Source organism: Amblyraja radiata, chromosome 5, assembly GCF_010909765.2.
Source record: "Amblyraja radiata isolate CabotCenter1 chromosome 5, sAmbRad1.1.pri, whole genome shotgun sequence".
In the NCBI taxonomy this organism is placed as follows: Eukaryota; Metazoa; Chordata; class Chondrichthyes; order Rajiformes; family Rajidae; genus Amblyraja; species Amblyraja radiata.
Window position 1 is genome coordinate 32,440,350 of NC_045960.1, and position 14,841 is coordinate 32,455,190.

Below are 14,841 nucleotides of genomic sequence, written 5' to 3' on the forward strand. Positions count from 1 at the left end.
ATTCCATTTCAAACAGGGTGCAAGGCCACCAAATTCAAATGCAGTTTCCTACCATTTCAAGCATGGTGCAAGGCCACCAAATTCAAGTGCAGTTTCTTACCACTTCAAACAGGTTGCAAGGCCACTAAATTCAAGTGCAGTTTCATACCACTTCAAGCAGGGTGCAAGGCCACCAAATTCAGGTGCAGTTTCCTACCACTTCAAGCAGGGTGCAAGGCCACTGAATTCAAGTGCAGTTTCATGCCGCCAAGCAGGGTGCAAGGCCACCAAATTCAGGTGCAGTTTCCTACCACTTCAAGCAGGGTGCAAGGCCACTGAATTCAAGTGCAGTTTCATGCCGCCAAGCAGGGTGCAAGACCACCAAATGCAAGTGCAGTTTCGTACCACTTCAAGCAGGGTGCAAGGCCACCAAATTTAAGTGCAGTTTCATACCATTTCAAGCAGGGTGCAAGGCCACCAAATTTAAATGCAGTTTCATACCATTTCATGCAGGGTCCAAGGCTACCACATTCAAATGCAGTTTCATACCATTTCAAGCAGGGTGAAACCACCATAAAACCGCACAAAACACCACATAAACACCATACTCACAGTTCAGTAGACATTCAGTGTGTTCAGTTGATTCACAGCTCAGACAGAGTCGTGATCTCTCCCTCCCCCATCTTGCAGAGACTGAGCCACACCCACACTTCCGGGTTTTATAATCCCTCCCCCTCCCGCCAGAAGGGGCGTGGCCTTCATGGCGTGATTGACAGGAGAGAGATTCTCAACATTTTTTAAACATTAAATAACACTTTTATTTTTCATTGGTGGAAAGAATCCTCTGCACCTGATGAGCGGAGGGGGACTGAGTAAGATGGCCAAAAATCACAGCCGTAAGTGGTAGCGTTTTATCTAAAATCAATATACCGTGCAAACAGGAAGTTGTCAAGTTTAGACTTTTAATCATTTGCCATTTCAAAGCAATCACCACCAACCATTTGCTGGGCTTTATTTCAAAGCAACCACCACCAACCATTTGCTGGGCCTTATTTCAAACCAACCACCACCAACCATTTGCTGAGCTTTATTTCAAACCAACCACATTTTCATTTTCAAACCCCATTAAGGGCACTCAAGGTCAGTAAAACCACTCACAGTTTAGTAGACGTGTTCAGTGTTATTCACAGCTCAGACTGAGAGACATGACCCTCTCGCTTGCTCCATCTCGCAGAGATTGACTGAGGCATTAAACACTTCCGGGTTTTATAGTCCCTCCGGAAGGGGCGTGGCCTTCAGGAGAGAGAATCTGAACATTTTTCAAACACTAATAACTCTTTTATGTTTCATCGATGGGAAAAATCCTCTTGTCCTGCACTGTGGAGAGGGACTTCTAAGTAAGATGGCCAAAAATCACAGCCGTAAGTGGCAGCGTTTTTTCTAAAATCAATATACAGAACAACAGGAAGTGGTCAAGATCAGACTTTTAGTAATATAGATAACGACAGACTTGGTCTTTGAACTTAAGAACGAATACACTTGCTTGAGAGGTGGTGAAGCAAAGGTTCTCTAGACAAGGGGATTGTACCAAAAGGAAGAATTGAGTCAAATGGTCCCACAGCAATGAGTGCTATCATTGGATTCTGAGGGGCTTGGTAATGTAAATGCTGTTAATGATTTCATGACTGATAAGCGTCTCAAACTATGGAAAATCTTTACTAAATAATGGACTGACCACCGAAGATTTTATGTCTCCAAGGCTTGTGAATATTTGGAATATTCAGCCGTGGATGCTGATTCATGAATTAGATAGATTTTGGACACTGGAAGAATAAATAGGATCAGGCAGGACTGTGTAGCCAAATGTTAAATCAGGCATGATCCTATTGAATGGTGGTGCTGCCTCATGGAGCCATCTGGCCAACATGTTCAACAACTTTTGAAATATGGCAGTGAATTTAGCCATATCAAGGCAGCACCAATATCAGAGATAGGATGTCCTTCATTGTGAGATTGATTGAATGAATACTTTATTGCCACATGTGACAAGTCACAGTGCAATTCTTTGCTTGCATACCCAAGATATGCAAATAGTCGCCTATAAAGGGCACTTACAAAGTTACAAAGTACTCCCGTGCCAGGTCCCTCTTTGTTCTCCCTGCCTCCCCTTCCTCAAGGCGGTCCCCTCACGCCGGGTCCTCCATTGTCCATTGTTCTTCTCCGTCCCTTTGATAGATAAATTGGGGCCAAATATAATTATCAACCTCTATATTTAAATAGTACCTTGAAATATTTTGTGGCTGCCGAGAGAGCAGATTGCAGGGCAATTTAATATCTCATGTGAAGCATTGTTCCTTTAACAGTGATGGATTGGAATTTAAGCCTAGATTTTCTGTTTGAATTTCCTCAGTGAGGTATGAATCAACAACCTCAATCTGAGGGGAGAGTGTAGTTACTGAACTATGAATGGTATCCATGGTATTTTTTTTGAGGCAATTGAGTTTTTGATACTTTGCTAGATCCTTCTTGGCATAGGTTGGTGTTTTACTGTATGAGGATTTACAAACAATTAGTATAATGTAGGAGTGTGAAAGAAAATTAATTGTAAAATGGGCTTTTTCTTAATCATTAGCTTTACGTGACCATTTGAGACCAAATTTACCCCAAAATCCATTCAACGAGGGCTGTCGCTAATTAATTATTTACACCAGTTTGTAGCTTTTCCTGCCCTTTGTTATATTATTCCTGTATATTAGATGCTGCAATGTTTTCTAATTATGAAACAATATACTCTGCAACTCATTGGAAGATGTGCCATGGAAAAAGTACTTAATGTAAACAGTTATATCCGTTATAACTTAGCTAGTGTAATGCTATTTTTGATTCAAAGACATTTTATGGCTGTTTGCCAGCCAGAGACTAGCCAATTGCTTGGTTAGAACTAAAGAGGAGCAATTCAGATGTAATATATCAAACCTTTTACCATGGGATGCATTTCATTTGAGTGTTATTTGAACTTCTTTTGCATTTCTATATTATTCATTCTCTTTGTTTTTTAGCAACTGCACTTTCAGGTGAAATCGGCTCAAAGAAAAGAGTGAAAAGACTATTGAGCTTTCAGAGGTATTTTCATGCCTCTCGACTGCTACGTGGCATTGTCCCACAGACATGTCTACACTTATTGGATGAGGACTACCTTGGGCAAGCCAGGGTATGTGAAACTTGAATTGATGTGATTCTAAGCTGCCTTTATTGAAACTGGAAACGCGGGGTAAAAAGTTCCAAGACACGCTAACAAGTTGATTTTGATATAGTTTTAGGATCTTTACTTCACTATTTTAAACTTGCTCAATGATGGCATTCCCTCCCATTTCAGAAGATTGCAAGTTTAAAATCTACTCCAGCAATTGACCACATTATCTAGCTGACAGTTTTAGACAGAAAATTAAAACATAGGAATAGATCGGATAGATGCACAGAGTCTCTTGCCCAGAGTAGGGGAATCGAGGACCAGAGGACAAGGTGAAGGGGAAAAGTTTTAATAGGAATCCGAGGGGTACCTTTTTCACACAAAGGGTGGTGGGTGTATGGAACAAGCTGCTAGAGGAGGTAGTTAAGGCTGGGACTATCCCGTCATTTAAGAAACAGTTAGACAGATACATGGATAGGACAGGTTTGGAGGAATATAGACCAAGCGCAGGCAAATGGGACTAGTGTAGCTGGGACCTTGTGGGCCAGTGTGAACAAGTTGGGCCGAAGGGCCTGTTTCCACACTGTTTCAATCTATGACTCTATGAACTGCCTTTCTGGCTGTTTAGATAGTTGGATGAGATCTCTTGATAATGTATGAGGATGTCCAGGATTGCTTCAACTTGTGGCATGAAACACCATCAGTCATTTTATTGTTGTTCTTAGCAGTTTATAAATCTATCTGTACTGCTATGATTGCTTATAAATTCAAATTAATTATGCTTTAAATTAATTACTTTCCAGTAAAGTGCTTGGAGACATTCACTGGATTTCATTCATCGAGCTTTTGCACAACTAAATGAAAAATACAATGTTGGTAAAAAATAAAGTTCTGGTGGGCTAGAAATTCTATCATGCTGCACAATGCTTTTATGCGCAATGTGATGGTCTATTTCGGTCTATTCTGAAAACTGATCATTGTCTTCACTGCAGCGCATCATTCATGCTTAAGAAACACTTAGACATAAACAGGACTGCATGTGCATAAACAGTACACTGTTTCAATTAGTTTGCAGTACTGATCTGCCTGTCTGCGGGGATGGCCACCATGTCTTCAACCTCTACACAGGTCCTTCTATTTTGGTCGGCCTTGAGGACAACAATCCTGGGTACCTGCCTCATAGAACATAGAACAATGCAACATAAGAACGGACCGAGCATCACAGTTACACTGTTCTCATCTGCCTCTGCATGATCCATATCCCTCTATACTCTACACTTCCATGTGCCTATCCATAAAGTTCTGAAACGCCACTATAATATCTGCCTCCACCTCCAACCCTGGCTGGGAGTTCCAGGCCCCAACCACACTGTGTAAAATAAAAACCTGCCCTGCACATCTCAGGTGAAGGTTGTTGAGCTTTCACAGCCGCCAGCCGTCTACAAAAACAACTTTCTCTCATCCTGGTACCAGATGGTCTACCTTGGATTCTGAGTGTAAAAACTGGTTGACCAAGGAAAGACACAAAATGCTGGAGTAACTCAGTGGGTTAGGCAGCACCTCTGGAGAAAATGGATAGGTGACTTTTCTGGTCGGAGACCTGACCCACTGAGTAACTCCAATATTTTGCGTATTTCCTTATTCTGAGCCTGTAACCATCTGCAGCCCTTACAGCATTTAGTTGTTAAGACTTTTAACCATGTTAAAAAAACAAAGCTCTGCTGAAAATACTTTGGAACTTGCTCTAATTTGTGAATTCTGTAAAACATCCTGAAAATCATAAACAAACTGTTAAAGGGTATTTATAGTTCAAGTAAACCACTTAGCCACAAAGACAGATTACAACATAAACATTGCATATTTTACTGATCCAAATTTTGAGCCAGACCCTCTTAATGAACCTTCAATCTTAACTTTAAACCAGCTGTGATTTGATTTTTTTAAGCTCTACATTTGGACCGAGTTTGTAATTATTTTTGTGTGGTAGCATTTTCTCCATTTTGTTGAAGGGGACAGGTCATGGCCTTACGTTGTATGTTCTTGGTCACTCGGGACTGGAGTTCACAGGATACGTATACAGCTGCATTCCTCTAAAATTCTCACTAAAATTCATAAAGGCCTCCCACATAATGAATTAACTGTCTAATTGGTTGGTATGATGATGATTAGGATCATAGAAGGAGTCACATTGTTGCCCGTTAATCCTTGCACTCTTCACCTGGAGGTTAAATAGCAGCTATCATTTAAAGCAGAGTATCTCATAAGTATTCACAATTGTATTTTCCTGAAAAATAAAATGGGAGTAAATGATATGTAATTCATTATGTGGGAGGCGTTTATGAATTTTAGTGAGATGTTTAGGGGAATGCAACTGTATACAAGTACCCTGTGAACTCCAGTCTTCCTTTTAGATGCTCCGTGAAACCCACCTCTTTAAATAAACTTTTGGTCAAATGCCCTGAAATGGCCGTGTCAAAGTATCTTTAAAATGTCCTGAGATTCATATGAGTATTATTACTGTTTTAAGAATGGTATATGTAAGTGAATATATCTGCATATTATATTGATAATTTCCTTTTTTTGTTTCTGTATAGCATATGTTATCAAAAGTTGGATTGTGGAACTTTGACATATTTTTGTTTGACCGTCTGACTAATGGTAAGCCTATCAGTATTGTTTCATTGTTCTATCTGGGACATATGACCATAAAACACTCTTCACTCTTTCTTTCTTGACTCAGTAAATTTTATGTATATTGATAGATGCAGCTGAAGGAGAAATTAATTTTGACTATCAAAATGGTATCTCTTCCCCCCACCCCCCCAACCAACTTGTTTCATTAGCATATTTGATGCATGGTATCTACTTTTAAAAGGAGCAATCTTAACTGGAAGATGTTCCTTATAATATGAAGTTGCCAGATAACAAATGGACAAACTTTGAGAGGTGCAAGGATCTAAATTAGCTTTTGTAAGATGGAACGACAGAAGCTGGTTTAAATTGAAGATAGACACAAAATGCTGGAGTAAAGGGGCTGTTCCACTGCAGCAACCTAATCCGCGAGTTCAGAAGAGTTTGCCCTCGACTCATACTCGCTGCATGGTCGACACGAGGTCCTAGGAGGTCTTTGTAACTCTCCTTCATGCTCATGAGTGGTCCCCGCGTACTCGAGGCCTCAGCTAGGTCGCGGTGTATTTTTCAACATGCTGAAAAGTTCCCATGAATAAAAAAAAGGTCGGCATTGAAAAAATTGATACTTTTTTTACTCGTAGGTTTAGTCAAGGTAGGTCGTAGTAGGTCGGCATGTTATTCGTTGGTAATCGAGGGTAGTCGAAGGTAGTCGTAGATAGTCTTCAACATAGTCGAAGGGAGATCGAAGGAAATCGTCTTCACTCTCCACTATTCGGTGTCCAATTTTCCCGAAGCTAGTCTTCAACAGTCGAAGGAGGTCAAAGGTGGTCTTCCACATAGTCGAAGGAGGTCTTCAACATGACACTTTTTCAAACTCTCCTAAACTCGCTAATTAGGTCGCTGCAGTGGGACAGCCCCTTAACTCAGCAGGTCAGGCAGCATCTCTGGAGAGAAGGACACAAAGTGCTGGAGTAACTCAGCGGGACAGGCAGCACACAAAATGCTGGAGACTTGTTTTTCACACAGAAGTCTGAAGAAGGATCTCGACCCGAAACATCACCCATTCCTTCTCTCCAGAGGTACTGCCTGTCCCGCTGAGTTACTCCAGCATTTTGTATCCATCTTCAACCTAAATGAGCTGTCAGCCATAGGCATATTGCTTATGCAAAGTGAAATACATTTTGATTTGTAACAAGAATTTTAGGGCTCATGTTAATTATAAGAATTTATAACCTGAATAGCGAATGTTTCACCGAGCATTAGACGGGTTAAAAAAAAATCCCCTCAAATTGTCTTAATATAAATGCCGATAACCAAAATTAAAAGCTGGCAAATTTAATCATCACACCATATCCACATCTGTAAAATGTTCTGAAGCACCGAATGGCTCAGGCATGGAAGAATAATTCTAACATCAAAATAGTAATAAACAAAAAATAAAAAATATGATAATCTGCATGGAAATTGTGTTTACTGATCCTGTGTTCACAGATTTTGTTTCAAATTAGCTTATAATAGAATGAAAAAAAATCTATGAATTGTATATTTATACTCCACGTGACCATTAGTTCTAATCACTTACCCTGTACCATATCCATTCTCTCCATATCTATTCTTTCCTCCATCTAATCTAATATTGAATATTTTTGACGCAACAAGCAACTCTGAGTAAACATTATTATCAAACATCATCTCAAGCTTGTGCTCTAATGGAAAAAAATCCCTATTGTATATCTGGTACCAGGAAACTGAATCTGTACCCTGAAACCTCATTGCTTGCTAAAATCCCATTATAACTATTGAAGTTACAGTGGAATAATAGTTAGCATCCAGGGATGTGAGTGTGAATCCCACGACAGCAACTCGACCCAAAGGATCTCGACCCAAAACGTCACCCATTCATACTCTCCAGAGTTGCTGTCCGTCCCGCTGAATTACTCCAGATTTTTGTGTCTATCTCCCTTCTATTGACCCCATTTACACCTCACAGTGCCTCGGCATGGCCAGTAGTATAATTAAGGACGAGTCGCATCCTGGCCACTCCCTCTTCTCGCCTCTCCCATCGGAAGGTATCGAAGTGTGAAAACACACACCTCAAGATTCAGGGACAATTTCTTCCCAGCTATTATCAGACAACTGAATCATCCTAACACAACTAGAGAGCAGTCCTGAACTACTATCTACCTCATTGGTGACCCTCGGACTATCTTTGATCGGACTTTTCTGACTTTACCTTGCACTAATGTTCCCTTATCATGTATCTATACACTGTAAATTGCTCAATTGTAATCATGGATTGTCTTTCCGCTGACTGGTTAGCACGCAAAAGCTTTTCACGGTACCTCGGCACCTGTGACAGTAAACTAAAATTTACAATTTTTTTGGTTAATGTAAGTGTTTCATGCATTCGTGAGATGCCATCTGTAGTTTAGTTTAAAACTCTGTATTTGGTTGTCTTTTAGTATCCATCTAGCACAATAATTTAAACATGGACAAAACGGATTATGTAGCATAGAAACAGGCCATTTATCCCAACCCATCTATTTTGTTATTAGAAGTCTTTGACAAACTAAAATGGAACTAAAACAAAATAAATGATTCTGATGACCATAAGCATTTAGATTTTCCAACTGCAGCACCGAGAAAGGGGTTGGTATCCGCTTTAGAAGTGTTATTTATGCAGAACAAGACAGAAGAAAATGTCCTAAAACTGCAATGTTCTTCAGAGAATTTAATTTTCTTCTAGGCAGTTTTAGATTCTTCTCTTTCACCTTTAACAAAATTGAAATATCACCTGATATTCCTTTCCAGGAATAATATAAATGGCCACAAACATAACTCATTAATGATGATGATATCTTTATTGCTTTATTGAATATCAATGCTAAAATGCTGTTATTATTATCTAACCAGCTCTTCTTTGTTTTAGGGAATAGTCTCGTCACCCTGTTATGTCACCTGTTTAATCTCCATGGTCTCATTCAGCACTTTCAGTTGGATATGGTAAAGTTGCACAGATTTTTAGGTAAGACAGGCAAGGAACAACAGTATTCTTGTTTCTGAATGTCATTTGTATTACATGGAATATTGCTGAAGGGCAGTGATCATTGATACGCAGAAGGCAATGAACTTTGCATCAGGTCTGACATCTTGATCTTCAAATACCACTTTCCTCAATTGATCAAAGATTGTACCAGTACATTGTGGAGGCGGTGGTCAGATTCATCATAGATCTCTGTATCGCCAAGAGATGGCTCTCAAGTTATTGTTGAAGGCCAGAGTGATGTCGCAGGGATAGCTTGTGTGCGATGTTGTGGTAATGATGCAACCTCATTTGACAAAAGTCATCAGTGAGATTAACTCTGTGTATCATGTTTGCTCTCTGATAGCAGGCCAACTATAATACAGTGGTAGCCAAATTTGAGGAGCCTGTTATACAATACCTCCTGACTGACGGAGTCAACGTCATTAAAAGTGAATAGTTGGCAGATACAGGAAAAGATTCAAGGATGTGTTCAAACCTAGAAGAAATCCAATATCTTCACTGACTTGTAAATCATGAGGTCAAAGAGGAGAAGGAAAATTTGGAATGGTATTGGGAATCTCGAAGACATGCATCATCAGTACACAGAATTCTTGCAATAAGTGACAGCCGCACAAACCACATGCACCTCCTTTCCCATCTGTGGAAGTGTTTGCTGTTTCCATATTGGCCCTGATAACTGGATCGAAATCAACAAAACTAGGGTAAAAAGAGGTGAATATTGCTAAATAACTGAACTTGAGGCTCAAAGAGGTGCTGGTCAGACCGCATTTGGAGTATTGTGAGCAATTTTGGGCTCCAGATCCGAGGAAGGATGTGCTGGCTCTGAAGTGGATCCAAAGGAGGATCGCAGGAATGTGGGTTAACAAATGATGAGCGTTTGATGGCACGGGGCCTCTACTGGCTGGAGTTTAGAAGGATGAGGGGAAAACCTACTGAATAGTGAAAGGCCTGGATATAGTGGATGTGGAGAGGATCTTTCCACATGTGGGAGAGTCTAGGACCAGAGTTCATAGCCTCAGAATTAAAAGACGTTCCTTTATGAAGGAGATGAGGAGTAATTTCTTTAGTCAATGTTTAGTATAGAGATACAGCGCAGAAACAGGCCCTTCGGTTCACGGTCAACATCGACCAGCGATCCCTGCATATCCCACAGAGGGTGGTGAATCTGGAAGTCACTGCCACAGAAGGCTGTGGAGGCCAAGTCAATGGATATTTGTAAGGCAGAGATAGATAGATTCTTGATTAGTACGGGTGTCAGGGCTTATGGGGAGAAGGCAGGAGAATTAAATTAAGAGGGTAAGATAGATCAGCCATGATTGAATGGCGGAGTAGACTTGATGGGCCAAATGGCGTAATTCTGTTCCTATGACTTATGAACCTTGTTATAGGCACAAAATACAATGGACACTGGTTTACAAATAAAACAAAGTGCTGGGAGAAATTCAGCAGGTCAGGCAACATCGCGGGAGGACCTAGGCAATTGAAGAAGGGTCCTAACCTGAAACATCACCTATCCATGTCCTTCAGAGATGTGGCTTGATCGGCTGAGTTACTCTAATACTTTATCAACCCTGTTGTAACATGGGAACTTCCTGCACCACTATTCGCAGATGTTTTTGAGTTTTGGGAGGCGTGATCAATCTTATCAGAGCTGATATATGGCCTGTAGTAAACAATATTGCAGGGTCATCTCGGATGTTGTTCCATTGTTTAAAAAGGGTTCTAAGAGTAAACCTAGCAATTATAGACCTGTTAGTTTGACTTCAGTGGTGGGCAAATTAATGGAAAAGATAGAGATAATATATATACGCATCTGGATAAACAGGGTCTGATTAGGAACAGTCAACATGGATTTGTGCCTGGAAGGTCATGTTTGACTAATCTTCTTGAATTCTTTGAAGAGGTTACTAGGGAAATTGATGAGGGTAAAGCAGTGGATGTTGTCTATATGGACTTTAGTAAGGCCTTTGACAAGGTTCCTCATGGAAGGTTGGTTAAGCTTCAATTGTTGGGTATAAATGCAGGAGTAGCAAGATGGATTCAACAGTGGCTGAATGGGAGACACCAGAGAGTAATGGTGGATGGCTGTTTGTCAGGTTGGAGGCAGGTGACTAGTGGGGTGCCTCAGGGATCTGTGTTGGGTCCACTGTTGTTTGTCATGTACATCAATGATCTGGATGAAGGTGTGGTAAATTGGATTAGTAATTATGCAGATGATACTACGATAGGTGGTGTTGTGGATAATGAAGTAGATTTCCAAAGTCTACAGAGAGATTTAGGCCATTTGGAAGAATGGGCTGAAAGATGGCAGATGGAGTTTAATGCTGATAAGTGTGAGGTGCTACATCTTGGCAGGACAAATCAAAATAGGACGTACATGGTAAATGGTAGCGAATTGAGGAATGCAGTTGAACAGAGGGATCTAGGAATAACTGTGCATAGTTCCCTGAAGGTGGAATCTCATGTAGATAGGGTGGTAAAGAAAGCTTTTGGTACGCTAGCCTTTATAAATCAGAGCATTGAGTATAGAAGTTGGGATGTAATGTTAAAATTGTACAAGGCATTGGTGAGACCAATTCTGGAGTATGGTGTACAATTTTGGTCGCCCAATTATAGGAAGGGTGTCAACAAAATAGAGAGTACAGAGGAGATTTACTAGAATGTTGCCTGGGTTTCAGCAACTAAGTTACAGAGAAAGGTTGAATAAGTTAGGTCTTTATTCTCTGGAGCGGAGAAGGTTAAGGGGGGACTTGATAGAGGTCTTTAAAATTATGAGAGGGATAGACAGAGTTGACGTGGACAAGCTTTTCCCATTGAGAGTAGGGAAGATTCAAACAAGAGGACATGACTTGAGAATTAAGGGACAGAAGTTTAGGGGTAACATGAGGGGGAACTTCTTTACTCAGAGTGGTAGCTGTGTGGAATGAGCTTCCAGTGGAAGTGGTGGAGGCAGGTTCGATTTTATCATTTAAAAATAAATTGGATAGGTATATGGATGGAAAAGGAATGGAGGGTTATAGTCTGAGTGCAGGTAGATGGGACATGGGGAAAATAATTGTTCGGCACGGACTTGTAGGGCCGAGATGGCCTGTTTCCATGCTGTAATTGTTATATGGTTATATGGTCAGTCAAAATCCGATTATAGAACAGAAATAGACCCTCCAACCCACAATGACGGGACCAAACATGACATCAACACCAACACTAATATGCCTGCCCATAATATATATCCCTCCATCCCAGGCATATTTATGTGCTTTACCAAAAGTCTGTAAATGCCACTATCATACCTGCCTCCATCACCACCCCAGGCAGCACATTCCAGGCACTCACCATCCTCTGTGTAAAAAGAACTAGCCCTGCACATCTCCTTTAAACATTGCCCCGTTCTGCTTTTAACAATGCCATGTAGAATTAGATCTTTCCATCCTGGGAAAAGGCTTCTGAATGTAAAAATGAAGAATTCACACAGAACTAATATTATCGAATTAAAAAAAACATTTTATTAAACATTTGCCGACTTTTACAGAAAGTGGTTTTATAATTTGGACATGGACATTAAGAAAGGAAATAGAAATATTGTGAATTGAGAAATAGCTGATAACAAGAATTATTGAAGAAATTGCAGCACGGTGGTGCAGCGGTAAAGTTGCTACCTTACAGCGCTTGGAGCGCTGGTGACCTGGGTTTGATCCCAATGACACATGCTGTCTATACGGAGTTTGTAGGTTCTCCCCGTGACCTGTGCGAGTTTTCTCCGAGATCTTCGGTTTCCTTCCACACTCCAAAGATGTACAGGTTTGTATGTTAATTGTCTTGGTATAAGTGTAAATTGTCCCTAGTGTGTGTAGGATAGCGTTAATGTGCAGGGATTGCTGGTCGGTGCGGACTCGGTGAGCTGAAGGGCCTGTTTCCACGCTGTATTTCTAAACTAAACTAAATTGCCGTCAATGCATGTCTCCAATGACTCTTGCCAAATTCTGCAGATGCACCATAGAAATCATCCAACAGCCATGCATCACAGCTTGGTTTGGTTACAGCTCTGCCCAAGACTGCAAAAATTGTAGAGTTGTGCATGTAGCACAGTCCATCGCACAAACCAGCCTCTTTCCCCCTTGACTACATCTATACTTCACACTCCCTTGGGAGAGCGTCCATGATTATGGCCCATCAACCAATCTCATCTGATTTCTCAGATCAGCACCGTACAACTTTCTGTACCGGATCCTCCTACTGTTGTTTTTGCTCGTAAACAGGGAGTAGAAACATAGCCTGGTGGTCAGATTTTCCAAAGTTCGGTCGGGGGACGGCGCGGTATGCATTTTTGATTGTCGTATAGCAATGGTCGAGGACATCTGAACCTCTGGTTGGCCAGGAAATGTGTTGGTTGTAATTTGGTAGCACACTCGTGAGGTTGGCCTGATTGAAATTCCCGGCTATTATGCACAATGCCCTGGGGTATTTTGTTTCAAAGTTATTGACAACAGCGCGTAGTTCCTCAAGTGCAAGTTTAACATCGGCCTGGAGAGGGATATGGACTGCTGTCAGGATTACTGAAGTGAATTCCTGTAACAGGTGGTGGGGATGACACTTCACTGCAAGATATTCCAGGGCAGGGGAGCAGGAGGTCGCGAGGACAACCACATCCGAGCACCAAGTGGAATTAATTAGAAAGCAGACCCCTCCACCCTCATCCTTGCCAGAGGACGCTGTGCGGTCCATCCGATGTAGCGAGAAGCCCTCGGGTTGTAATGCGCAGTTGAGTAAAGCAGGGGTGAGCCATGTCTCTGTAAAACAGAGCACGCAGTAGCTCCTTTGAACATTCTTGTCGGCGAGTCTAGCTTTAAATTCATCCAGCTGGTTTTCAATACCTTGGATGTTTACCAGTAATATGCTGGGGAGGGGGTATGTGCAACCATGCTCTCTCAGTTTCACCTGCAGTCCAGCTCGCCTTCCACGCTTCCTAAGAGGACGATTTCTCCTGGTCCGGCCTGGGACTTGGAGCACGGAGTCGGCCGCTCCATTAGGTAGGCGGATGCACCCAGTGCGATCTGAGACTCGGCTAGTGCTGTCGGGCCGTCCGGGAGGTTGGACTTGTGGCCTGGTCAGGCTCAGATGTTGGGATGTGGCACGCAGTTGTTCGGTCAGGACAGCAATTCCTTGACGCCACAACATGCACTCAATCAGGCCCGGTTGTTTGGTCAAGTCTTCGGATCCTCTGTTTCGGGGGATGCACTCGTTTGGGCCCAGTGGTCGGAGAAGGTCGCTGTCCCCTTGGCGTTGGAGTCCATATTCAGTCATGCCTGGTTGTCCAGTAATGTAGGCGGATCTGACACTTTTGTGGTTGTACTCGATCGAGACCAGTGGTTGGAACAGCTCAGCATCTTTTCGGTGTCGGGGCCCATACTCGGTCAGGTTGGCATTTCCTTGACGCCAGGGCCCACACTCGATGGGACTCAGTGATCCGATCGGGTCGATGGTTCCTTGATATTGGGACCCACGCTCAGTCAGTTCCAGTTGTCTGGTCGGACCGATAGTCCCTCCATGTCTGGCTCCATACTCAGTTTCGCCCACTCGTCCAGTTGGGTTGGCAGCTCCATGAGGTCGAGGATGTGGGGGCTGTGTGTAGGCTGCAGGCCTTGCCGGTTGAAGTAGCCCTATCTCGACGGGTCCGCTTGGGCCAGGTAGGTTTGGTCCTGGGGGTTGCAAGATCATCAGAACAACAAGTATATTAATGAGAATATTATTACAATAATTGGAAATTATGTTAGATTTACAGAGAGAAGTGAGATTTAAAAGAGATTTGTTTCGCATGATAGTAGATCCTCTGGGTCAACACACAAGGAGTCATATGAAATCCTTTTATTATATATCCAGATGAAGGTTCATTGTAATGGTGGATTAATGAGAATAACTACAAGAACCATTGAAAGAGCAAAGTATTTCAATGGTTCTTAGTTAGAATAACTTTTCTTAAAAAAATACACCGTTTTAG

The 14,841-nt window shown here is 41.8% G+C and overlaps 2 protein-coding genes across 8 annotated transcripts in view; one reads left to right on the plus strand and one right to left on the minus strand.

The window, feature by feature from the left end:
* The window catches only part of pde7b (phosphodiesterase 7B), a 115,938-nt gene that overhangs the window by 82,252 nt on the left and 18,845 nt on the right, over positions 1-14,841 (plus strand). For all 3 annotated transcript variants that reach the window (XM_033020952.1, XM_033020951.1, XM_033020953.1), the window contains 3 exons: positions 3,039-3,190; positions 5,764-5,827; positions 8,730-8,825. In XM_033020952.1, the coding sequence (XP_032876843.1) occupies positions 3,039-3,190; positions 5,764-5,827; positions 8,730-8,825 (312 nt within the window). The remainder of the gene's footprint in view (positions 1-3,038; positions 3,191-5,763; positions 5,828-8,729; positions 8,826-14,841) is intronic.
* The window catches only part of mtfr2 (mitochondrial fission regulator 2), a 55,887-nt gene continuing 53,372 nt past the window's right edge, over positions 12,327-14,841 (minus strand). For all 5 annotated transcript variants that reach the window (XM_033020949.1, XM_033020946.1, XM_033020947.1 and 2 more), the window contains one exon: positions 12,327-14,542. In XM_033020949.1, coding sequence (XP_032876840.1) covers positions 13,077-14,542 — 1,466 coding nt within the window. In that variant the 3' untranslated portion in view covers positions 12,327-13,076. The remainder of the gene's footprint in view (positions 14,543-14,841) is intronic.